The 26,361-nt window shown below is 43.9% G+C and overlaps 1 protein-coding gene across 6 annotated transcripts in view; it reads left to right on the top strand.

Annotated features, from left to right (window-relative positions):
- Positions 1-26,361, top strand: part of ADAMTSL3 (ADAMTS like 3) — a 300,162-nt gene that overhangs the window by 216,872 nt on the left and 56,929 nt on the right. For all 6 annotated transcript variants that reach the window (XM_061594994.1, XM_061594995.1, XM_061594997.1 and 3 more), the window contains 3 exons: positions 3,042-3,126; positions 19,105-19,394; positions 24,419-24,548. In XM_061594994.1, the coding sequence (XP_061450978.1) occupies positions 3,042-3,126; positions 19,105-19,394; positions 24,419-24,548 (505 nt within the window). The remainder of the gene's footprint in view (positions 1-3,041; positions 3,127-19,104; positions 19,395-24,418; positions 24,549-26,361) is intronic.

The raw sequence follows: 26,361 nt of genomic DNA on the forward strand, positions 1-26,361 counted from the left end.
AGGGAATTCCACAGCTTAGAATGCCTTCTCCCAGGCCACCATCCCCTGAACTTCTGAGGGTGGTGGAATTATCAAGAAGGCCCCCTCTGCTGATCTTAACACCTGAGAGGGTCTGTAGGGATGGAGATGGTCTCTCAGATATTTGGGGCCTAAGTCATTTAGGGCTTTAAACACTCACATGAGTATCCTGAATTGGGCCAATGGCATCATGTCACACATGCTGCCTTGGGTTCCTACTGGGAGGCAGGGTGGGATATAAATTTAATAAATAAATTATAATAAATATATATTTGTTCACTAGACATTGCCAGGGAAGATGCAAGGAGGAGATGCAGAGCACTTTGCACCAACAACACAGAGCCCTATCTGTCCCTAGCCCTTGTTATTTATTTCTGAGCACTGGAGTGTTCATGAACACCCCAGCATCTCAGCCAAGGATAAAGGAGATCTCATTTCAATTTACTGAAGTCAAAGCTCTCATTGCCAATAGCGTTAAAGATTTCAGAGTCTGCACACTGCATTTTCCTCAGGTTTTTTTCCCTGGTACATACTTTCTCTGATTTGGAGATAACCTTGCAAAATCACAATTCTTTCTGTAAATCTACTTACCTTGTGCTTTAATTTGAAACCTTAGGGCCTAGGTTGTCTCTCTATGATCAAAGTAAGAGTCATAAAAGATTATCTTGATTTGGCTCTGAGTATGCAAAAGTATGTGCATGTGAGCGTGTAGAAAGTATTTTTAACCAAAGGAAAATGTCCCTAGCAGCCTTTTCCAGAATCTGGAATTTAACAGGACAAACTCCAGGGTTGGCAAAGTGAAGATGCTATAATAATCAGCACTAAACAGGTTGTGCGCTTGTCATTTTTTTCACTGATGATGTAATTTAAAACAGCAGGTGAACAAATTAAAAATACATAGCTGAACTAAAGAGGAAGAAATAATTGCAATCTTTTGCTTGGCAACTGATGGACTTTTCAACAATAGTCCAGTTCACATGCAACACTAAGCCAAACAGTGGCTTAGCGTGAACAAGCAAATGTGCAGGTTCCCAACACAAAGATTGTAGCTGCAGCACTTCTCCTTTGGTCCTGTTGCTAAACCATGGTTTGACTTAACATTATGCCCCAACCCAGGCTTATGGTTTATCTCCCCCAGATAAACCACAAGCAGTAAAGCAAAAATAAATGTTGGTTATAGGGATGGAAGGATCTGTCAGTTTTGGTTCTCCCGGTTTCTCATTTTTCTAATCTTAAATTGGTTCTCTAAATTTCTGCAGCAATTTGATTGTTTTTAAGAAATCCTCATGAAAACTCTTCAGCATTTTAGTGTAAATTTCTGCCAATAAATCCATTTTTGTATGCGGTTTTGACTAATGTACACATTTTTGCAAGCAATTTCTCCAATATAATGCATTTTTGTATGTTATTTTCACCAATATATTCATTTTGTGAACACTTTCCCCTAACATATGCATTTTTGTAAACGTTGCTTGATTGGAGAATTGCATTGCAACATTTCGATACGGGCAAATTTCAAAGGATGGCTGTTTCGGTTCTCATACTGTTTTAGAAAGTGCAAATTTGGAAAATTCGGCTTTAAATGTGAACTGAATCAAATTTCTTCCCCATCCCTAGTTACAAGTTGTAGTTTGTCGGGAGTGAGAGAAACCATGAGTCCCAGTTCAGATGTAACAGTAAACCAAACCATTGGCTTCTGGATAGCACAGCAGCAGCGGGACCAGGCAAGGAGCATAGTCATGATCTTTGCTCTGGGAACCTTCACATTTGCTCAAAGCCATGGTTTGGTTTAATGTCAGGTCAGAACTGGGTCAATATTTGAAATGATTCTGTGGCTACTTTCTAGGACTTGTGTAGTCAGAGCAGTCAAAGCATTTCTTTTCAATTCAGAAAACACCTTAGAAATTCCTGCAGTCATACACTGATTCACAACTCAGTATTGATTCACACTTGGATATTGCATATGCAAATTACCAAATCTACAGTGTGGTGTAGAAAAGGTGTCAGGGCAAGGTCATACCTGAAAACAGATTTGTGCATGCCTGTTCACAGGGTGGGGCAAAGGCAGCAATCCCTTTTTTGGATGAATCCTAATCCCCAGATCCCCAGCTTTCTTTCTGAATTATTATTATCTTTATTTACACTCCTCCCTTTTTCCAAACTGGAACTCAAGGCGGCTTCCAGATAAAAATAAGTACATATCATTAAGAACCTATAAACATATAAAACATATAAACATATAAAATCAGCATTAAAACAGGATCAAACTATTAAGATGTTAAAACCAATTAGATATACACTTAAATACTGCAACCCAGTTTAGGAGCATACAAGTAAAACAATAACATACAGCATCCTCTTCAGTCACTACCCTTAAAGCCTTCAGTTCCAAAGGCCTGCCAGAAGAAAAAAGTATTTAGCTGTCAGTGGAAGGACTGCACAGAGGAAGCCATTCTTGCCTCCCTAGGGAGGGAGTTCCAGAACCTAGGGGCAGCCACCGAAAAGGCCCTATCTTTTGAAAAAGAGTAAGTTTCTAGCACTTATAGAAACTGAGATATGAGACAAAATATGCAGCCATTATTCATCTCATTTTAATGAGAAATTATCCGGCTCCCTCCTTTCAGTGTTGTACTTTGCCTCCAGATGTTGCTGAACTACAGGTCCCATCAGCCCTAGCAAGCATAGCCAATGACCAGGGCTTATGGGAGTTGCAGTTCAGCAACATATGGAGGGCCAAAGGTTCACCACACTTGCTTTTCAGTGATATGAGAACAATAGTGATAAATTCTTTATATATATGCCAGGCCTGGGCAGTCTAGAGACTTCATACTGCCTTCCAATCAAAGGGGGCGCTATTGTGCCCATGCTGTTACTCTTTTCCACTCCAGAAGAGGGTTCTGACACCTGAGCACACAGTCCCAGGTAATTCAATACAGTGAGGCTCCAGGTTGGAACCCAGGAGTTCCTGACAAGTGGGATAAATAAATAGCCTCATCCCATGCTTGTACATTTTCCTCTTCCAGAGAAACACCCTGTTGAAGCAAGGCTCCCTTGGTTCAAGCAAGCACATGAAATGGAGGAGACCAGAGCAGTCTCTGAAGAGCCAACGTAAGTTTGCAATTCCTCTCTCTTTCTCTCTAAGAGAAGAATCTGCTGATGCACTTTCCTGACTGTTCATAAAGACTGATATCCCCGGCCAAGTCATCTGGCATTTGAATTTTCTTGGGCTGGGTCTGCCTTTGTAAGTCAGTTCTCAGGTTCTTCCAAGCAGTTCTCCTTGAGTGACGCAAAAGTAGCTGGAGCCAAAAAAAGTATTTAAATTATACATTTCGGAAGTGCTATCAAGGTTACCCAGCTATACAAATTCCTGTCCTCCAGAAGGCACTTGGCTTGGGTGAGTTGAATTCCAGAACGGCTCTCGGAATGGCATCCAAGATTTTTTTGCAAGGGGCGGGAATGCTGCCAAGGAGAAGGGCAATAGTATCCAGTCCCTGTGATCGTATGGAAATCCCCGGGGATCCAACTGTTCTTTCTGTCTTTCATTCTTCTGTAGATAGACTGAGGGCATCTCAAATAGAATTGTATGAAGACGACAATGTTCAGACCTATTATCCCCTTGCTATTGGAGGTGCAGAGTGGCGCAGAGTGGTAAGCGGTGGTAACGCAGCCGAAAGCTCTGCTCACGGCCGGAGTTTGATTCCAACAGAAGGAGGAAGTCGAATCTCCAGTAAAAGGGGTCGAGGTCCACCCAGCCTTCCATCCATCCGTTGTCGGTAAAATGAGTACCCAGCGTATGCTGGGGGGTAAAGAAAGGCCGGGGAAGGAACTGGCAATCCCACCCCATCCCTGCCTAGTATACGTCGCAAGATGTCACCCTAAGAGTTGGAAACGACTCGCACTACAAGTGCGGGGACACCTTTACCTTTTTTATTGGAGGTCACTAGTTCATAGGGTCGCCATAAGTCATAATCGACTTGAAGGCACATAACAACAACAATATCCCCTGGGTGAGGGCGCCAGAGAAGAGGTGCTTTTGTGTATTCATGGGGAGGTTGAACATAGCCATGGGAACACATGACTTAGGGTGCTTCCAGACTGTTCCTACTTTGGGGTGGGATTCATTAAGGTTGTGCAAGTGGGAGATCTTGCTCAGCAACAAATCCACTTCCCCAAAAGTTCAGACTTTTTGCAATAAGGAAAGTGATGTGAAAATGCACTGGAAAGTGTGGGATAACTTTCGTTTTGACATGATGTCATCCAACCTCCCCACAAACAAATCAGAATGAATGCTCATTATATAGTCAACATGGACTCATCTCTCTGCAAACGAATCAGAAATGCTCAACAAACAGGTTGTCTGGAAGTGCCCTTACTTACATCCAGATTGGTTTTCTACATACGGCTGCCTTTGAAGAGTCTTTGGAAAGTTCCACTAGTCCAGAATGAGATGACTAGGGTGTTAGTGAGGGCTTGTTTGTGGGAGCATATTGCACCCACTTTTAAACAGCTGCACTTCCTACCGCTTTGTTTCCAGGCACACTCAGTTCAAAGTGCTGGCGACTGGCTCCACTTCTTTACTTTGTAAGCCTGGTGGCCGGGTCTCTCTCACTTTTGTCATATTGATGTGAGCCACTTTGCGAGACAATAATGGTCTGAAAAAAGAAGAAATGCAATAAACAAAGCTGCTGAGCGAAGAGGTGTCTCCACTCCGTACAGTTCAGGGGTCTGCTCTGGGTGCATCTCCCATTCGCAACAACCTTTTTATTTTATTTTATTTTTTGCATACCTGGAATTGTCCCTCTCTATCCCAATAAATGGAGAAGCCCTCACAAGCATGCACATTGGACATTTCCGCCTGCAACAAATCAGTGACTTGAAAAAACTGGCTGTAGGAGATTCTTAGGCACACACCCTTATAACATGCTGCATTTGTACTGAATTGTGTTCTGCATTAAAAATAAAATAAAATGTGGAACTGCCAGAAAAAAATCAAATGAGATCAGTATTCTTTCTTTGCACGTTTTAAATGAGGTCAGCATTCTTTCTGTCCATTTTGAAACGGTGTAACCAAGAGTTATAGGATGGATGTGGCTAAATGGTGCTTTTGTGTTTCTTCCTTCGTCCAACTGATCTTGGCAAGGTTGTGTAAACGGGGAGAGATCAGCCTCTGACTCAAACCCGAAACTGCCTTCTGAGCAGTCATAGATCCTGCACATTTACACTGCATCAGGCTGCCTCCTTTTGAAAAGCAGACCAGAGTTGGAATTCATTTGCAGATCTCAGTAAAGACTGCAAGAGGCTTCCTCAATACAGAAAGGAATTGTCCAAGCTGAGATAAAATTGCCCTCCCCAACCCTATTCACTATCTCACATGTGGGTGGTGAAAATCAGAGGGTTTTTTTATGATTTACTGGGGAAGCAAAATGTTTTGAAAGGATTCAGTGGGGCTTATCATTGGCAGCTGTGGCAGTTTATCTTCTGGTACCTGTGCTATTGGTGGCAGAATTCTTCTTAGCAGCTGATGGCCACCATTGCCTAACTCCCAAAAGCTCTCAGAATTATTAGGAATGACTGAGAATTCCAACAAAAAAGGAAAAAGAAGTAGAAATTGCTGCAGTTTGCTTGTTTGTGCTGCGGAATGGAAATCAGTCAAGCAAATATGATTAGTATTCACATCATTGTTGTCTGCAAATGATATTTTTGCATTGTTTTGATGTTTCCTTTACATTGAAATGAATGTAAGTTACATAAATAGTTACTTAAGTTATGTAACATGTTAAAAAGTGAACAGCGAAATGAATAATGTAGTGTATGGCAGAAACCAAACAGCAGCAGAATGGAAACGGTGCTGATGGTGATGAATGTGGGTTAGAATGGAAATTGCTACCTTCTTACATCCCTAGGAATTATGCCTGGTCATGAGTCCTTATGATAATTTATTGAATGCTCCTTCTCTTTTAGAGTGTATTTATCTTTGCTTTTTGCAATTTACATGCATGTCAAAGTCCACTTCTAGCCTACTTCTGGCTTAAACGCAGGTTTGCAGTTTCCCCTGGTAAATTGCAACCACTTTTTAAAAATGACTTTCTTTATATATCCTTTTAACAAAAGCCACAAAATGAACATCTCAGTCCCTGGTTCACTACTTTTTATTTTAGTTTAACTGTCCATCGTGCCTTCATGCCGTAGTTTCAGTTCATAATGAATAAGTGAAATATAAACACAGCTGTGTTTCAAAAACCCACAAATAGAGATGTACCAAGACAACATATTGAAGATAAATACTTCTACCCCTGTGGTCAAGTGTGTGTGGGGAGAAGAGAATTGAATTCTACATAATGGGTGTTCAAAGGTTTTTGGATTTTTTTAATATTAGGAAAATGGTTTTGTTTCTGTTATTTTATTTTATTTTGTTTAAAAAAAGATTGTTTGGAAAGCTAAGCCAAGAAAAAGTGGAGGTTTAACCTTTCTGGTTTTTACTGGTGGAATGTGATGATAGTTGATACCCATCATTATTGTAAATGTTTCTCCCGAGAGCCTCCTTTATTTACAGGGGGATTTTCAATAAGCCTTCCAAAAAAAGATTCCACATCCTTGTTCTTTTACTAATCTTAAAGAAATAGAGAGCTTTACTGCATTTTTCCCCTTAATCATAACTTTGAGGAAACAGGCCAAGCTTTGAAGCTGATAGCTTTGTGAGGAGGAAGGGCTGGGCTGGACTTACTTCATTGGGCCTATTCAGATGCTCAATGGGTACACATACATTTCATGCAGAAGACTAAAATACTTCTGGGATAGCTTCATCCTCCAAAAAGATAATTTTACCACACATCAGTTGCTGATGCGTGGTAAAATGTGTGTAGAATGGTCATCTGTAAGAACCTTCCCTCCCTGGCCACATTCACATCATACATTTATTCCACTATGATACCACTTTAAACACTCATGGCTCCAGAGCTTGGAAAAGTTACTTTTTTGAACTATAACTCCCATCAGCCCGATCCAGTGGCCATGCTGGCTGGGGCTGATGGGAGTTGTAGTTTAAAAAAGTAACTTTTCCAAGCTCTGATGGCTCCCTCCAAAGAATCCTGGGAACTGTAGTTTGTTAAGGGTGCTGAGAGTTGTTAGGAGACTCCTATTCCTCTTGCGAAGCTACAGATCCCAGAACTGGGAAGAAAGAGATTCACTGTTAAGCCACTCTGGCAATTGTAGCCATGTGAGGGGAATAGGACTCTTCTAACAACTTGCAGCACCTTTCACAACCCTTCCCAGGATTCTTTGGGGAAAGCTATTATTTTTTTGAAAGTGGAATAATAGTGAAATAAATGTATGGTGTGAATGTGGTCTCTCTCTCTCTCTCTCACACACACACATATCTAGAACTAAGCTGAAATTTCTCAGATCTTTTTGTTATGAGAAAATATTTGCACATTTATTTATTTCCAGCATTTATAGACCAATTTTTACCATAAATAGTCACAAAGGGGTTTACACAACAATCAATGTAATAAATCCATAAATCAAAATAATATTTTACTTTTTTGCTCCTTCCCTCTCTGGAAAAGAGGGGGGGAAGCTGGGGAACCCCACCGCCAAGAAACTGTTGTAGAATTTCTCCTTTCCCCAAGGAAAGAACAAATGAATATTCTTTATTTATTTGTTTAACAAAATTTATATACTGTTTGATTATTTAAAAAAAAGACCCTTTAAGCAGTTTACCAAAAAAAAGCATTAAAATTATCAGTAAAACGGTTAAAAACAAGTTGTTATTAAAAACATTTAAAAAACAATTGAAACAGCATCAGACTAAAAACATTAAAGCACATCAACATCCATACATCTGGATAGGCTTGCCTACAAAAAAGGTTTTAAGCAGGCACTGAAAAGAATCAGCGAAGGGTCCTGCCTGATATCCATAGGCAGGGAGTTCTGAAGAGCAGGGGCTGCCAACACTGAAAGAACAATTTCTTACTAGTGCAGAGCAAGTATTATGTGGCACTTGTGACAGTGCCTGTTCCACAGATCAAAGTGCTCAAGTGAGCACATATGGGGTAAGGCAAGTAAATTGATCCCAACCTGTTAAGGGCTTTATACACCAGCTGTAACACCTTGAACTTGGCCCAGTAACAAATCAGCAAGCAGTGCAGATCTCTGAGCAGAGATGTTATATGCTGACAGGGTCTCACTCCCATCAGCAGTCTGGCTGCAGCATTCCGCACTAACTGCCGTTTCCGGGTTAAATGCAAGAGACGTGCCACATAGTGTGGATTGCAGTAATCTAGTCGTGAGGTCACCAATGCCTAAACTACTGTGGTCAAGCTCTCCCAGACCAGGAATGGTCATAGGTGTCTCACAGATCCAGCTGATAAAAGGCACTTCTAGCCACTGAGACTAGAGCTGGATCCAGAAGCATCCCAGTTTTGCCACCTGGAAACAAAGTAGGGGGTTGGGGAGGCCATTTTCACTCAGCTTTACATTTCATGCTATGAAATGGATATACCGACTGCAAAATCACATGATTTGATTTAGCCAATGGCAACTGTGGGTTGCTTGTTCCACAAGTTTGATTTGCTTTTTTAAAATAAATAAATAAAACTTGCAGTTATGGGGCTCTAAAATCCCAGACGCTAAATATGCAACAGGAAAACCTCAATTACTAAATAGACCTGCTGTGTCGAGGAAAAAATGCTTAGAATTCTCTGACTGTAAATTAATTTGTTCTGTGGTCCAGACTTTCAAACAAAAATGCAAAGCTTCAAAAGAATTCATCATACATTATTTTTGGACCCTCTTGTGCATTCAGCCAGCCTGTATACAGGGTGAATTCTGAACTGCTGGTGTACTGCTGTCAACACATTTCTTTTCCCTCTCAAGCTTTGTCAAATATTTGTGTTGGTTAAGGCTAAGAGAATATTATTCTTGGTTTAGATAAGCAGTGGTTCAGAAACTCTCCTTGCCATTCTTCTTTCTCCCCTTGATGTTACCTCCTGTCTGCAGCCCAAGTGGTTCATGTTCCTATTGGGAGAAAGGGTGGGATGTAAATCTAATAAATAAATAACGTTGGGCCATGATTCCGCAGGGCTTTCTTTAACCTAAATTGGGTGCAGGAACCTCCAGCCTGCAAATTGTCACCCACAAGGCCATTTCCCCCAAACGACACCCACCTGTCAACCAGCGGATGTCACTGGGTGTTGTCAGCTGACAGGTGGGGCAGGGTCCAATCCTGCTAGGTGTTGCTTCACCAATGTGCTCCCTGCATGAATGCGCTGGCAAAGCACATGCCTGCAGAGAGCAGGATTGAAGCCTCCGCTCATCAGCTGGTGAGCAGAGGTTCAACCTTGCTAGGTGCTGCTGCACCAGTGCATTTCCTGCAGGGAACACACTGGCAAAGCAGCACCCAACAGGATTGAACCCTGCCCGTCAGCCAACGTCAGATGTCTAGGTCCCTCTCCCCACTCCACGGGTTAACTTTGACAGGTGGATGAGACCACCTGATTATCAGTCACCTGATGTCATCATGACAGCAGATGATCAGCAGGTGGGTGGCCACACCCACCTGTAAAAGCTGGCTTGCATGGTAGTGGGGAGATAAAGATCTGGCCGTCTGTCCTGCCGGAAGCCGAGACATTCAGGAACAGTCGGTTCTGTGATTTCCCCCCTCTTTTTATTAAGGTTACAGACAGGTCAAAAGCCTTTCAACTCATTCACCTAACTATACTTTCTAGGAACTAATCCCCTTACTAACACCGACTAAGCTTGTCTTCGCAGCCACAGACGTTGACTCAGCAACTCCCCCCTCCTCAACTCTCACTTTCCTCTTTCGGTTAGGTTCCTCTTTCATGTGTAAATGGCACCTCCTTCTTACCCCAGCCATTGCTCTTCATGCCTCTGAAGCTGCTGAGAATGGGATGAAGGGGGCTGGATCACGGCTGGGCGCCTGGCCCCTCGGGTGCAAACAAGGGATGTGTGTCCATAGGAGCAGTCGCTGAGAGCTCTCACTGTGCTTCTGCAGGGAGACCAGGTGACTGGGCGCGCTGTGAGCCCTCCTCCCTCAACTCGTTGCCCCAGTCCTCAAAGTCAGAGTCCCCCTCCTCGAGTGCCCCCCCATCCTGAGTCACAACACCGTCAGGGCCAAAACCATTCCCCACCCCTGATCTATATTGTCCTCCTCCTTTGTGTGTGGATGTGGGGGAGGGATGCAGGTCTCCAAACAAGCATAGGTATATTTAAATAGCCAGGAATTCCCTGGATACCGCATTCCTGCGTCAACGTAAGCCGAGTTCTAGCAAGGATGGTAATCCACAGAAGCGCATATCCCGTAAAAATACGCTACAGTTTGGTAAAAATCCTTGCATCTAGCACCAGGAACAGTTGATGGGATTAGCCTTGCTGGGTGGAGTCTGTGTTTGCAAGCAGGTGGTCAGTGCAGGCAGTTTTGTCAGCACTAATCTTTTCTTTGTGAGCTTGGGAACTGGATAGAGGGCCCTTTCTTTTCATTCTGTCCCCCAACAAGTTACTTATTTTTACGTATCTATCTCACCTTTCTTCTATGGAACTCATGGGTGACTACATAAGATTCCCAGACAGTCTCCCGTTCAGGCACTAGCCAGAATCAAGCTTTCAGCGAGGTGCATGCATCATGTGCCATGCCCTAGGACCATGAGCATAGTCAAAACTGATGGGATGGGCCACCCGTTTGGTGGGTGCATATTCTGATAACCACATCAGCAGTGTACTTTCACCTTTCTACTGCAGAGGACAATCTGTGTATCACTGCCTATGAGTGGAATCCATCAAACAGTGTCGTGGCACAACTTCCATCCATTCATAGAAGCCCTCATGCAATGTGAGTGTAATTGAAAGGAATGATGGATGATATCCTCTTGTAAATAGCTTTCCTATTTATCTAAACCTACAGTAGTCTACATATTTGGGATGCCTTCCCAGCCATTGTGAGATAACAACAATATGTATGTGTGTATTAGCGTAGCTGGGGTAATTCTCTCCTCTTTCGATAATATAATAAGAATTTTGTCAAAGCCTTTTGAGAGAGTCTCAGTGATGGGGAAAAACAGTAGGATCTCAATCATTTTAAATTTCAACATTAGTTTCTTTCGAAACTTTGCAAATGTGCCTGCAACAGTTGTGTTCAACCTTACTTGTATGTGTGTGTTCACTGAATTCAATGTCTTAATGCACTTTCAGGCCAGGGATCTAATGGCAGAAGTAGAGATTAAAAGGGAGGGATGAAATTTTCATCTCCATGTTTGCCTTGTAACACTAATTTGGAGGAGGGAATGCTTGCAGGGAGAATCTGTGAGTGGTAATGTTTCTTGTGGAATCATAGAATTTTAATATTTATTTATTTATACACTATCCTTTAGTCCAAAAGGCTATCAGAATGGCTTACAAAAACCAGTTCTAAGATGGTCTCCGCCCTCAGGCTCACAATCTAAAGAGACATGGCACACAAAGAAAAAGGAAGGGGAGGGAGGAGGCAAACTCAGGCACAAGTTTTTAAAGTTACAACAGATTCTCAGTGGCGGCTCCAGCTGTCTTGCCCTTGATAAAGAGTAGTCTCTCCCTGGAAGATCTCTTCCAGGAAAATCTGTCCCAGGAACAGAGTAGGTGACAGATTACAGGTCAGGAGAAAAAGATAGCTCTTGCCATCAGGAGCAGTACCAGGCATGGCTGGGCCCTTGGGCACCAGCCTGCCCCAGGCCGCAGTGCTGCAGCCCAACACCCCCCCCAAACAGGCAGCGTAGGGCTAATAAGCCCACCCATGTGTCCCACCTACCTCTCATGTTGTGTGAATGATGTGCATGCATGGTGTGCATTCCTGCCATTAACCAAGATGGTGGCGGGATGACATCCCCTTGGGGAAGCCCACCACCCCACCCTCTTGGGTGATGGCAGGCATGCACACACAACATACATATTATGCATGGCATTCACACAACATGAGAGGTAGGTGGGTCATGCAGGTGGGCTTATTGAAGCCCGCACTGTCTGTTTTGAGGGTGTGCTTGGGAGCTCCCTCTCCGTGATCCACAACCAGGTCATTGCAAGACCCAACACTGCAGCGGATCACAGAACAGGAGCGCTATTTATTTATTTATTTATTTAAAACATTTATAACCCGCTCTATTTTCAGAGAACTCAGAGCGGCGTACAAAGAACAATTATAAAAAATAAAATTGACAAAATAATAACTATATTAAAATACTAAAATACATATAATCAACATAGTAAAATTATGAGGCATCCTATATATTAATTAACTGAACGCTTGGCAAAATAGAAATGTTTTGACCTGGCGACGAAATATGCCAAGGGAAGTGGACAACCGCACCTCCACTGGCAAAGAGTTCCAGAGATCAGGGGCAACAACAGAAAAGGCCCTATTTCTGGTCCCCATTAGACGAACTTGAGATGTTGATGGAATCACAAGGCGGGGGTCAGTAGAAGACCTCAAAGGCCGAGCAGGTTCATAAGAGGACATGCAATCAGATAGATAACCAGGGCCCAGGCCATGCAGAGCTTTAAAGGTTAGGACCAGTACCTTGAATTGAGCCCGGAAGCGGATCGGCAGCCAATGCAATTGTTGCAGAAGTGGAGTTGTATGGGCCCATAAGCCAGCTCCTGTTAGCATTCTGGCTGCCGCTCTCTGAACTAGTTTAAGCTTCCGGGCTGTCTTCAACGGCAGCCCTACATAAAGCGCATTGCAATAGTCCAGTCGGGAAGTAACTAAGGCGTGTGTTACCTTCGTTAGATCAGACGTTTCCAGAAACGGGCGCAGTTGGCGAACCAGTCTTAACTGGGCAAAAGCACTCCTGGAGACCGCCGAAACCTGGGCATCCAGGCTTAAAGCTGAATCCAAGAGTACTCCCAAACTGCGAACCTGAGTCTTCAGGGGGAGTGCAACCCCATTCAACATAGGTAAATTCCCTATTTCTAGGTCAATCTTACGGCTAACGAGGAGCACCTCTGTTTTATCCGGATTTAATTTCAGCTTGTTCATATTCATCCAGTCCATCACTGAGATCAGGCACTGGTTCAGAGGCCGGACGGCTTCCTTAGCATCTGGAGGGAAGGAGAAGTAAAGTTGGGTGTCATCTGCATATTGGTGTTAACGCACTCCAAACCTCCGGATGACCTCACCCAGCGGCTTCATATAAATGTTAAATAACATTGGAGACAACACTGAGCCCTGAGGAACCTCGCATGTTAGGGGCCAGGGATTCGAGTAGAAGTCCCCGAGTTGAACCTTCTGCGTTCTACCCTCCAGGAAGGAACGAAGCCACTGCAAAGCAGTACCTTGTAGTCCCATCCCAGAGAGGCGATCTAGAAGGATATCATGATCAATAGTGTCAAAGGCTGCTGAGAGATCGAGGAGAATCAACAGGGACGCACTCCCCCTGTCTAATTCCCTGCGGAGGTCATCAACTAAGGCAACCAAAGCCGTCTCAGTCCCATGGCCAGGTCTGAAACCAGACTGGAATGGATCATAATAATCCGTTTCTTCAAGAAAACACTAAGGGAGGGCCCTTCAGAGGCTCCTCTGGGCCGCAGGGGCCCTTGGCTGGGGCCCAACCTGGCTGCCCTCTGGTGCTGGCCCTGCTTGCCATTTAGTTCTTCCCTCAGACAGTTGACTTGATTGCCAATTTTAGAGTAGGAAAGGACAATTGAGGTCATCTAGCCCAGCCTCCCCCCCGGCCGCCTTTCTCTGATACTAACAGCAATCTTAGTTGCAAGTAAAATGACTTGGGAGGGCATTTGCAAGGGAGAACTCAGAGGGGCAGGAGGAAGCACCCCTCTTTCTGCCTGCCAGTCCTCCCAGCAAGGTTTCCACCACTCCACATTAACATTACCTCAGAAATTGTGGCACTGAGAACACATGTCTGCAGTGGCAATATCCAGTGCTACCCTAAAGGATTACTGTGAGTGGGAGCTTGATGCCTTCCCCACCCCAATGATCCAGATTCCTTTCGGAGAGCAAACCATCTCAATTTTTAAAGCAGTTACGTTGCTTTCTATTGCCATCATTGGTGACAGTTTGAAAGAGAGGTTCACTCCTGGTGCCTGGCACTTATTCCACTTTCATCTGTGATAAACAGGTTTTGGTATCGTTTTAAGAAACCAGCAAACTTTTTTGACCAGGGATGATAGTAGTGAAGTAAGAAATGTGGGTGCACACCACTGGAAGTGATGCCTGTCTCAAACTGCTTTTAAAAACTATTCTCAATGTCCAGCTTGATTCTTCAGTTAAGCATGAGCACAATTGAAAGTATAGCATCGATGCACCAAGTTTGAATAGCAAGGTGTGTTTTGGTTAGGGATGGAAGGATCTGTCAATTTCACTTCTCTCAGTTTCTCATTTTCCCAATCTTAAACTCAGTTCTCCACATTTCTGCAGCCATTTGAGATTTTTTTTAAAAAAAAACAACTCATGAAAATTATCCAGCAGTTTAGTGTGAACTTCTCCTAATAAACATATTGTTGAAGGGATTTTTTTTAACTAATGTACACATTTATGCAAGCCATTTCTCATATAATGCATTTTGCATGTTATTTTAATTCATATATTGTGCCAGAACAACAGGCCAAATCAGAAGGTTTTTTTATACCCGAGGGGGGCAATTAATTAACCCGATGCTTAAAGTCTTTGTGGCCAAAATCTTAGCCCAAATTCTCTATGGGGCAGAGCTGTGGGGGAGCCTGGCCAAGCACACCTTAGACGCCCTCCAAAATAAGTTCATGAGGCAGATTCTGGGGCTTCCCCACGGGGTTCTGTCGGCCCATTTAAGAGCGGACCTTGACCTTCCATCTCTTCTAGCAAGAATCGACTTAGCGTATCTTAGATACTGGCGGAGGTTATTCAACATGGATGACAGTTCTCTCCCCAAACTTTGCTGGAATGAGCAACATAAGATCGGGGGGTGGGCCCAACTGTGTCAAGAAAAATTAAAGACTTACAATCTTACCTTGGGAAAGTATTTAAGCCTCAACCGACAGGAACTGCGGAACTGGGTCTTTGACCATGATGCGTCCCAAGACCGGGCAACAATTGCAGTAGCCCCTTTTTCCTCCTGGTTTCCCCTATTTAAGGTCAACCACACTAAATCACAATATTTTTGTTGCAAATTTTTTTTATATTGTTCTTGTTGCATTGTATTTTTACTGTGTATTTCTTATGTATTTTTTTTTTGTAATCTGTTTTAATATGTTGTTCACCACTCTGGGGGCCTTTTGGCCAAAAAGTGGTATATAACAAACTATAAACTTAAAACTTAAAAAATATTTTGAGGTGCTGATGCATGCCCATCTACGCAGGGCGTTCACGGAACTTAGGTTCCAAATGATGCCCTCGACCTATCTTGACGGGAGGTACCTGGGAATCCCAGTCAAGGAGCGGAGATGCGTCTTTGGGTGCAACCAGATAGAGGATATTGTTCATTATCTTTTAAACTGCCCCTTGTACAAGGACCCCAGAAGGAAATTTTTGGCCCACTACATTCGCTCATATTGGGGGAAATGCCCCCGGGAACTGATAGTAGATCTTTTAGCTGACAACTATAAGCAAGTAACAGTTTCAGTGGCCAACTTTGCCCAAGCTGCTAGGAAGCTCAGGGTGAGTTACATCAAGACCTTATTAGTCACGTGCCTGCTGTAAGCTGTACCCTTGTTATCCTCTATGGAGTCCATTTGTCTATTTATGTAATCTCTTTTGTATCTTGCAAAGGCCTATGGCTACATGCAATAAAGGTGATTTGATTTAATTCATATATTCATTTTCATGCGCACGTTCCCCTAACATATGCATTTCTGTAAACATTGTTTGGTTGGCGAACTGCACCACAAAAGTCAAATAAGTGCACATTTCAAAGATTGCCTCTGTTTCAGTTCCCATATTGTTTCGGAAAGTGTGAATTTAAGAAATCCAGCATGTAATGAAACCTGAATAAGAATTCTCACCCTTTCCTAGTTTTGGCAATGGCTTCCCAGCCTTGGAACTTGCCTTCCTCTTGAGTGTTCTTTAGCATCTGCTGGGAGCAATATTGGAGCTACTTTAGGCATGAAGCTGTTTGTGTGCAGCTCCACTGAAAAACACCTACTGGTAATGGGAGTTGGGAGTAACAGCAGCTCAGTGGGAGAGCACATAAATTTGCATGCAGAAGGTTCCCACTTGAATTCCTGGCGTTTCCAATTAAAGGATTAACAGATGGTGTAAAAGGCCTCTCACTGTGGGAGACCCTGGACAGCCACTGCCAGTCATGGCTAACACTGGCCTATAAGTAGGGATGAAGGAGCGATCTGATTCAGCTCACATTTAAAGGCAAACATACCTCATTCTCACCTTCCAAACCAATATTGACAAACTGAAACACAGCCATCCTTCAAAATGTGCACTTGTCCAAAAGTTGCAGCGCAGTTCTCCAGCCAAGTAATATGTACAAAAATGTATACGCTAGGGCAGCCTTTCCCAACCGGTGTGCCTCCAGATGTTGTTGGACCACAACTCCCATCATCCTCAGCCATTGGCTGAGGCTGATGGGAGTTGTGGTCCAACAACATCTGGAGGCACACTGGTTGGGAAAGGCTGGGCTAGGGTAAGGTTAGCAACATCTGTGTGTGTGTGTGTATTTAATTGTCAGGTGTACCCTTTTCTGTAAGGGCGGGGGAAAGGAATTAAGCACTACTTTTGTATAGGCCAGTGGTTCCCAACCTTTATGAGCACGGGACCCCCTTTATAAGCTGAAAAAAAATTGTGACCCCCTCCCCCCAGGGAGGCAGGCTGGCTGCCAGGAAGGAAGGGGGAAAGCAGCCTTTCTTCGCAGGCTTGCTTCTTTTTGCTTCACCAAAAGCCCTCTCCTCTCATTCTAAGTAAGGGTGTTGCCAGTAGCGGCAATGCAAGGAGACGGGAATCAGTGATAGTAATCCCCTCTTCTTCCTGGTAGCTCCACCCTCAGCCTCCTTTGCCATCTGCCATGTATTTTATAGGCAGATGCCTGCCCTTAGTGCGCCTGAAAGACGCTCTGGCACTTCAGCAAAAGGCCTCCCCTCTCGTTTGGAGCAAGGGGGAGGTGTCATCTGCAGCAGCAGTGGAAAGCAGACAGTGTTGAGGGAGTGAAGACTTTTTAAAAAAATTAATAAATAATTCATTTCTTTACTGTTCACGGCCCCCTCTGGATTACTTTGTGGCCCCCCAGGGGTCCCGGCCCCCAGGTTGGGAACCACTGGTATAGGCAATAGATGATGTACTTGTACATTGTTTTTGTATTTTATGTACCCGGCTCCTGATTTTCCCCTCCCTTATTTCTTGGGATGTTGCTGTTATATTTGCACTATGCTTTACAGCTGAATCTAAGATTTTGTGTTTTATTATAGATTTATTCTTATTGTTGTTATGTGCCTTCAAGTCGATTACGACTTATGGCGACTCTATAAATCAGTGACCTCCAAGTGCATCTGTCATGAATCACCCTGTTTAAATCTTGTAAGTTCAGGTCTGTGGCTTCCTTTATGGAATGAATCCATCTCTTGTTTGGCCTTCCTCTTTTTCTACTCCCTTCTGTTTTTCCCAGTATTATTCTCTTTTCTAGTGAATCATGTCTTCTCATGATGCGTCCAAAGTATGATAACCTACTTTTCACCATTTTAGCTGCTAGTGACAGTTCTGGTTTAATTTGTTCTAACACCCAATTATTGGTCTTTTTTGCAGTCCATGGTATGTGCAAAGCTCTCCTCCAACATCACATTTCAAATGAGTTGATTTTTCTCTTATCCATTTTTTCACTGTCCAACTTTCACATCCATACATAAAGATCGAGAATACTATGGTCTGAATGATCCTGACTTTAGTATTCAGTGATACATCTTTGCATTTGAGGACCTTTCCTAGTTCTCTCATAGCTGCCCTCCCCAGTCCTAGCCTTCTTCTGATTTCTTGATTATTGTCTCCATTTTGGTTAATGACTGTGCCGAGGTATTGATCATCCTTGACAAGTTCAATGTCCTCATTGTCAACTGTAAAGTTACATAAATCTTCTGTTGACATTACTTTAGTCTTTTTGACGTTCAGCTGCAGTCCTGCTTTTGTGCTTTCCTCTTTAACTTTCATCAGCATTCGTTTCAAATCATTACTGGTTTCTGCTAGTAGTATGGTATCGTCTGCATAGTTTATTCTTATTATAATTGCTTTACTTTTTGTATGGTATAGATATTGTGTTAATTATTGGCATATATTGTTTGTTATTTTCTATGCTGTAAATCACCCTGGGGTCTCGTGATAAAAGGTGGTATATAAATTTAATAGATAGATAGATAGATAGATAGATGGATAGATGGATGGATGGATGGATGGATGGATGGATGGATGGATGGATAAGGTGTGCATATGAATGCATATATTAGTGAAAATATACAAAATACAAGGTAAAATTGCTTACAAAAATGTGTATATTAAGAGAAAAATTGACACCAAACACTGATGAATTTTCGTAAGGACTTTTTAAAAAACAAAATTCACAAACTGAAGTGGACATGTGGAGGACTGAATTTGAGACTGGAAAAATGAGAAACTGCAAGAAACCGAAATGGACAGATTAGCCCATCTCTTCTTATGTTCTGTGCAGCTGCCATAACTTTTAAAACAGACATGGGAAACCTATGGCCCTCCAGATGTTGTTGGACTCCATCATCCCCAGCCAGCTTAGCCAATGGTCAGGGAGGAAGTTGCAGTCCAACAACATCTGGACTTTTTCAACTCTGGAAAAAGAAAGCAACACATCATCCTTTTTAAAATGTGAGATTACTTGCTTTCAAAAGGGAATCCACAGGTTCCCCACCACCGCTTGAAAGGTTCTTGTCCCATGCTAGCATGTGCAGAGCATCTACATACCATTGCAACTGCCACCTGGACCACATGTCTCTGCTCTGCAAGTGCTGCACGTGCATCGGCTACGGCAGTTTTCCACTTCTGCAGACACAGGAAAAACTGTTTTGCTTTTGTCACTGAGGCGCTTAAATAAAGAAAAATGTCCAGCTGTTATTGTCCGGTTTTCTTACGCTATGGTTTAATTGCAGGTTTATCCCTGAGCCATGGTCCCCTTGCAGTGCTTCTTGTGGTCACGGTATTCAGATGCGTGGTGTGAAGTGCCGTATTTATCTCGCATTTACTCAGACTGAGGTGGAGCTGCCTGATGAAGAGTGTGAAGAACCCAAACCGGTGACTGAACGCAGTTGCCGCCTGGAATCATGTGATGGCGATCCTGTCACGTTCATCCCAGAACTTTCACACTCTGAAGGTGCTGAAGAGGCCATCTATGACTGGGAATACATTGGCTTTACTCCATGCTCAGCTACGTGTGTTGGAGGTATTGTTTTAATCTATTAATGTTAAAGGTTTTTCAAGCGTTATGAACAGCCATGCAGGCTGCAAGCAATTTCTTTTAAAACTTTTTGTCTATGATCCAAAGCACACCAGTTCACATTGAAGGTAAAGCTTGCTCTCTTGAACAGTCCTCTTTGTTCCCCCACTGCCTGATTCACGGCAAATCAGACTGTTGGTCAGTGGTTGACAGAGCTTGGAAAAGTTACTTTTTTGAACTACAACTCCCATCAGCCCTAGGCAACATGGCCACTGGATTAGGCTGATGGGAGCTGTAGTTCAAAAAAGTAACTTTTCCAAGCTCTGGTGGTTGAACACATGGTCTTTATGAAGAAGAATCCAGGCTCAACCCTAGCATCTGCAGGCAGGGTTGGGAAAGATTGCCATCTGAAACTCTGAAGAGCCAGTGTCAGCAATACTGAGCTAGATGGGCCATGAATATCAATGGTATTCAGGTGACACAGGATGCACATGTGCATCACACCGCCGATACTATTTTTTTGTTCATTACATTATTCCATCCATTCATTTCACTGCAAAGGAAACCCAATGTAGATATGGCAGTAGGGGGGACATAGCTAATTATGTATCATTTGTGGACTGAAAGCAACAACAATGGCAAATGTCAATCATAGCCACTGGATTGATTTCTGTTCTGGGCACTGGGCGAATAAGCGAATATTGGCAGTTTCCGTTTCCATTTTCATCTGAATTCTCCATTATTCCTCATTGGAGTCCAACAGCATCTGGAAGGCACCACATTGCCTCCTCTAGGAAAATAATAGCTCTGTTTTGCACCCATACTTTCAAAGAGAAATTTGCAAGATATCCATATTTCTTCAGTGTAGCATATATCCCTCTGTCTGTGCATGCATGCGAAATACGCTGGAAGAAAAACCAGAAGATTAAAAACAAACAAAATAGAAAGGCAATCCTTGATCTTCTGAGAAAATGTGTCATAAATTAGTGAAATGCACGTGCCAAAAAGAGTCAGGCCAGCAGTTTATCTAATCCACTGTTGGCCTCCTAGACTCTCTAGGGGCTCACACAGCATTCTTTTCTTTGCTTCACTACCTGAAGCTCTGTTAACGGGAGATGCTTGGGGACCGAACCTTATACATGCAAAACATATACTGTGCCCCGAGCTGCCACTCCTTGGGAGATATCATTGGCCTGCTCTGATAATCACGGTAAGCGTATTTTGCTGCTTTCGAGAAAGGTTGCTGCAATATTCATGGCGTAATATCAAGTGTGGTTAATCTGTTAATGAAGGACAAGGTATCCTTGCCAAAATCTCCTTCCCAAATTGCAGCTCGGCCTGTTCCCTCCTATGCCATGGGTAATGTCCAGTTATGACATAATACAATTTTGAATGATTAGGGACAGATGGAAGTGGTTAGGATCCCATTATAAAAAAACACTTGTCACTCATATCTAGGAACAAAAGCCCTCACCCATGCTCTAACCAATTACTGGAAATCATAAAACATGCACTACTAACCGGGGGAAAGGAGAGGCATTTTCCAGTCCTGACTCCTGAGTATTTCCATAGAGTGAGCTAAAAATAAAAACAGGCCTTTTTAGCGACCAACAGAGTGTTGAGAAAACCCTTCATGATGAATTAGGAAAAGAGGTATTTATGACAATAATTGTCTAGCTGTTGTACAGGTTAAAAAAAATGAATAAAACTCGAGGCTTTAATATATTCTACACAAATAACAAGGCTCTGGATTTTTATTAGGGAATGCAGTGAAAATACAAAGGTGCTTGAAACCTTGCAAATCTTTTAACAAAAGAGAAATATTAAGCTGTCCTGAAATCAGATTTGTAGCCCCTCTGAAGCCACAAGGGGAACATGCATTTTGAAGGAAGGAAACAGATTCCCTGAACTATGACCATTTTCGGTCTTGCGTATCACATTAGAACGCACCCCCGCCCCTGCCACCACATAGTACCACTAGTGGAATGAACTTTGGTGCATTTCATTCAGTATGACCGTGGTAATGACGTCTTGTTTTATTGGGCTGTACATACATGAGATTTCTGAGGCAACTTCGCCGTCTGTGGAATGAACTGTGCCCTTGATTTGCTAGCAGAGCTTTCCATATAATGAGATGAGGTGTGCAGCTTACAGGTAGTGTTCCAGACGTTCAGGGCCAAGAGACTCGCAACTCAGGGCCACAGGTCTGAAGGCACCTGAGGCCAGCACCCTGCTGAAGCTAAGTAGGGTCAGGTCTGGTCAGTGCCTGGATGAGAGACCACGTGGGAGCCATATGTAAGCCACCTGAGGTTTCTATCATGAAAAGAAAGGTGGGGTCTAAATGTAATAAATAAAGAAATATTATGGTGGCAGGCTGTGCTCTAATTGCAGGGCAAGCTGCCTTATACCAGGTTAGACCATTGGTACGTCTAGGTCAGTGCTGTCTCAACAGAGCAGCAGCATTCCAGTGGTGGAGGGTCTATTCCAGCCATATCTGGGGATGCCAGGGGTCAGTGGTGGCTGGGCCCATTAGGACAGGCAGGGCAGAAGGCTGGGAGCCCAACAGTAGATTTATTTTATTTTAATTTATTTATTACATTTATACCCCGCCTTTCTTTTCATGAAACCCAAGGCGGCTTACACATGGTTCCCAGGCGGTCTCCCATCCAGGCACTGACCAGACCTAACCCTGCTTAGCTTCAGCAGGGTGCTGGCCTCATGTGCCTTCAGACCACAGCCTGGGACCTAGATGGAGCCTGAGCCAATGGCAGGCAGAGCCAATTTATTCTAGTGTTCTCTCCACCCTCCTCCCTGCGGAGTTCTACAAGGGCAGCAGGAAGCTGACAGCCAGGGCCACCCCTGGACTGGGTGTAAATAAAAAGGCAGGTGGGGGCTGACTGAGAGTGACTGAGGTTGGTGGGGTGGGGCCCGATTTAATCTAATAGACTAGCCTCCACTGCCGGGGGTCGAGCCTAGGATCTGCAGTGTGGAAAGGGTGTCCTCTGCCCCTGAGCTACACTCCCTTCTCTCTGCGGAAACTGCCTTATACTATCAAACTGTTCATCCAGCTCAGTGTTGTGTACTCTCATTAGCAGCAGCTCCAGCGACCGGCCTGTCACACAACCTGCTACCTTTTACATCCTTTTAAGTTGGGTATAAGCAGGGATTGAACCTGTATGCAAAATGGGTACTCTGTGGCCATACTGTTGTCCCCTTCCATAGGAGCAAAGGGGACGCGTTCTGTCCTCCCAAATACTTTTCTCTCAGTTGGACTCTGGTCCCAGAAATGAGTCCAGCTGGGAGAAAAGAGCCTGGAGCAATGATCTGAGGGCATATAGAGGGGGGGAGGGATTCCTTTCATCCACAACCCCTTTTGCTCTTTAAATTGGGTCCTCATTCCTCTCCAGGTTTTGCTCAGTCAAGATGCCCTCACTGGGACCCGTTGTGGTCCCGATTATCAGCCTCCCACACTCTGGGGACACAGTTGCCGCTGCTGCTTGGGGCCAGCACCAAACTGCAGTAGGTCCTCAGCATGGAGCTGCCAGTGGGTTCCGCACCTGACTCCAACCAAGGCCCCACAGTACTGTTGCTTGCCGCTGCACGTTGCCTCCCCATCCCCAATGATATGGGCAGCAGTGTCAGTTCTGGATGGGAACCAAATTTTAGGTTAGGCATTGCATTTTGGGTAAGGCAGCCATTGTGGATCAGAGCTGAGCACTGGCTCAGCACCTATGCAAACACAGCCCCTCTATTCATCATTCAGGCATACCCAGGGACCAAGCAGGTTGGGGGGGGAGAGGTGAGGTGGGTATCGTGAATTTGAATTCAGATTATGCGTTGGAGCCTCCAGAACCTTAAGGGATTACTGGGTCAAGGACGTTTACATGGGTTACATGGAAGTGACCACCCCAGATTTGCATGTGTACTCTTGAAAACACACACATACAGGCAGGCAATCCCTCCTCCTTGGCTGAACCATGCAAATCAGTTGAGGAGGGGGCAACCCTCTCTGCTTATGAAATGGTGAATCTGATGACCAGGGAGCTGACAATTTGCGTTACCATTAGCTAGGGATGGAAAGATCTATCCATTTAGGTTCCCTCAGTTTCTCATTTTTCCAATCTTAAATCCAGTTCCCCACCTTTTGGTAGCAATTTGTGTGTCTTTTTTTTTTTAAATCCTCATGAAAATTCTCCAGCAAATTTCTCCTAATACACATTTTTTAGGCAGTTTTGACTAATGTTTGCAAGCCATTTCTCATCATATAATGCATTTTTATATGTTACTTTTATTTTTATGCACATTTTCCCCTAACGTATGCATTTTTGTAATCATCGTTCGGTTGGTGAACTGCATTGCAAAATTCGAATAAGTGAGAATTTGGAAGGATGGCTGTGTTTTAGTTCACATAAAGCTAAAATGATGAAACTGAGGTTATCATACTTTGGACACATCATGAGAAGACATGATTCACTAGAAAAGACAATAATGCTGGGAAAAACAGAAGGGAGTAGAAAAAGAGGAAGGCCAAACAAGAGATGGATTGATTCCATAAAGGAAGCCACAGACCTGAACTTATAAGATCTGAACAGGGTGGTTCACGACAGATACCATTGGAAGTCTCTGATTCATAGGGCTGCCATAAGTCGTAATTGACTTGAAGGCACATAACAAAAACATAAATTGTTTGGGAAAGAGTGAATTTGATAGATTTGGCTCGAAATGGAAATGGAATCGAATGTCTCGCTCATCCTTACCATTACATTAGCATGCTGAGCTCCATTCATCTCAGTGCTGTGTCATTCCCCCCCCCTTTTTTTTTGCTGCTGGTGTCAAAAGCAATGGGGTCTTGGGTGGGGTGGGTGGAAACAGCAAAGAATTGCCTCAAAGGTTTGATCAGGTCCCTGATCTGGGAGTTAGCCACCTCTGGTTTAGATTATGGCTTGAGACTGTGTGCTTTATAACTGTAACTTTTCTGCCGTTCTGCATGTCGAGATATTTCTTACGTGTAATTTCTTTTAACAATCTAGGAACTCAGGAAGCCATTGCCGTGTGTCTACACGAGCAGACAAAGCAAACCGTAAATGATAGTCTGTGCGATAGTTCAAAGAGGCCCCCGGCAATGAGTCGTGTGTGTAACACCAGGCTTTGTCCCCCAAGGTAAGACTCTGCATTGTGGAAACCTTGCCAACAAGCACTTGAGAGATCTCTGTCTGGGGTCAGCAAAAAGAGGTCCCATTCTGATGGGACAAGGGCTTGCTGTCTGAAGAAAATGTCAATGGCAGTTTTCTCGTCACAGTGAAAACCGTAAAGATTGCTTCTTGAAACATTTTGTCTCTCGATCAGTTTTTCTCAATGTTCCGCTCCGCTCTCCCAGCATTGCATTTTGGGTAATTGAACATGGCAGGCAGCCACTGTGGATCAGAGGCCTATGCAAAAGCACCCCTACTGCCATCACCACTCTCCCATCCTTTTGCCTGCTTCCCTCAGCATTCCGCCCCATTCTCATATGACTGGGAAACTCAACACAAGGAAGAGTTAGGAAGCTGAGGGGTGACTAAGTTACCTGTGTTTCCTGTTGAATTTGGTGGAACAGAGTACTGCCTGAGGCATGGGTCTCAGTGATGGTTGGCAGGGTGAGGACTGTGGGAATGGAGAAGTGGGGATGGGGAAGTGACTGCACATCTCCATCATTTTTTTTCTTACCAGCCTGTTGAACAAGGCCAATCTTTAGGTAGAATGTCTACGTCCACCAGCAGGGGAAGGCTTGCCTCCATCATGGGCTCAGGGAGTTCCAGCTGCTGGAATTTGTCCCAGCAGAGGGAGAGCGCTATTGTACTCAGGTCCTGCTTGTGGGCTTCCTGCGGGCATCTAGTTAGGCACTGTGAAAAGAGGATGTTGGACTAGTTGGGCCACTGGCCTGATCCAGCAGGGCTCCTTTTACGTTCTTATGCTCAGAGCCACTCCCTTGCCTCCCAGGGCCACGGTGGGATCTGCTGCCTAGTAGGCAGAGAACAAAGCACAACAGCAGATGAGACCAAGAATGAGGGCATGAAGTGCCACCTTGAATAATCCTGGCAATACAGGGACACTAAATTATTCTCTGTTACTGATACCAGACTTGAATGTAATGTTTCCATTCTAAGATTATTTATTAGCCTCCTTTGAGAACCCCTCAGGGCTATATAGCAGGATATCATAGCACAGTAGAGTTGGAAGGGGCCTATAAGGCCATTGAATCCAACCTCCTGCTTATTGCTGGAATCCAACTTACAGCATCCCTGACAGGTGGCTGTCCAGCTGCCTCTTGGATACCTCCAGTGTTGGACAGCCCACCACCTCCCTAGACAGTTGGTTCCATTGTTGTACCGTTCTAACAGTTAGGAAGTCTTTCCTGATGTTCAGTTGAAATCTAGTTTCCTGTAACTTGAGCCTTTTATTTCATGTCCTGCACTCTGAGATTATCGAGAAGAGATCCTGGCCCTCCTCCGTGTGGCAATCTTTCAAGTACTTGAAGAGTGCGATCATGTCTCCCCTCAGTCTTTTCTTCTCAGGGCTAAACATGCCCATTTCTTTCAGTCTCTCCTCATAGGGCTTTGTTTCCAGTCCCCTGATCATCCTCGATGCCCTCCTCTGAACCTGTTCGAGTTTGTCTGCATCCTTCTTAAAGTGCGGCATCCAGAACTGGATGCAGTACTCAAAATGAGGCCTAACCAGTGCCAAACAGAGGGGAATACTTCACGCGATTTGGAAACTATACTTCTGTTAACATAAGTGTCCTAAATAAGTAACTAGCTCTGAATCAAATATTCATGAATATTCAGCTTTGCCATTTACATGACATATTCAGCTTTTGAGCGTGAAATGCATTCTGTACTCTTGCCACCTGCAAAGGGAAGAGTTTGGCACAGGACAGCCTCCCCCTCCATGCCGTGACACCTCAGTGCCGTGCAGTGCCATGCATTGCTTAATG

This window comes from Rhineura floridana, chromosome 14 (assembly GCF_030035675.1).
Source record: "Rhineura floridana isolate rRhiFlo1 chromosome 14, rRhiFlo1.hap2, whole genome shotgun sequence".
Taxonomy (NCBI): domain Eukaryota; kingdom Metazoa; phylum Chordata; class Lepidosauria; order Squamata; family Rhineuridae; genus Rhineura; species Rhineura floridana.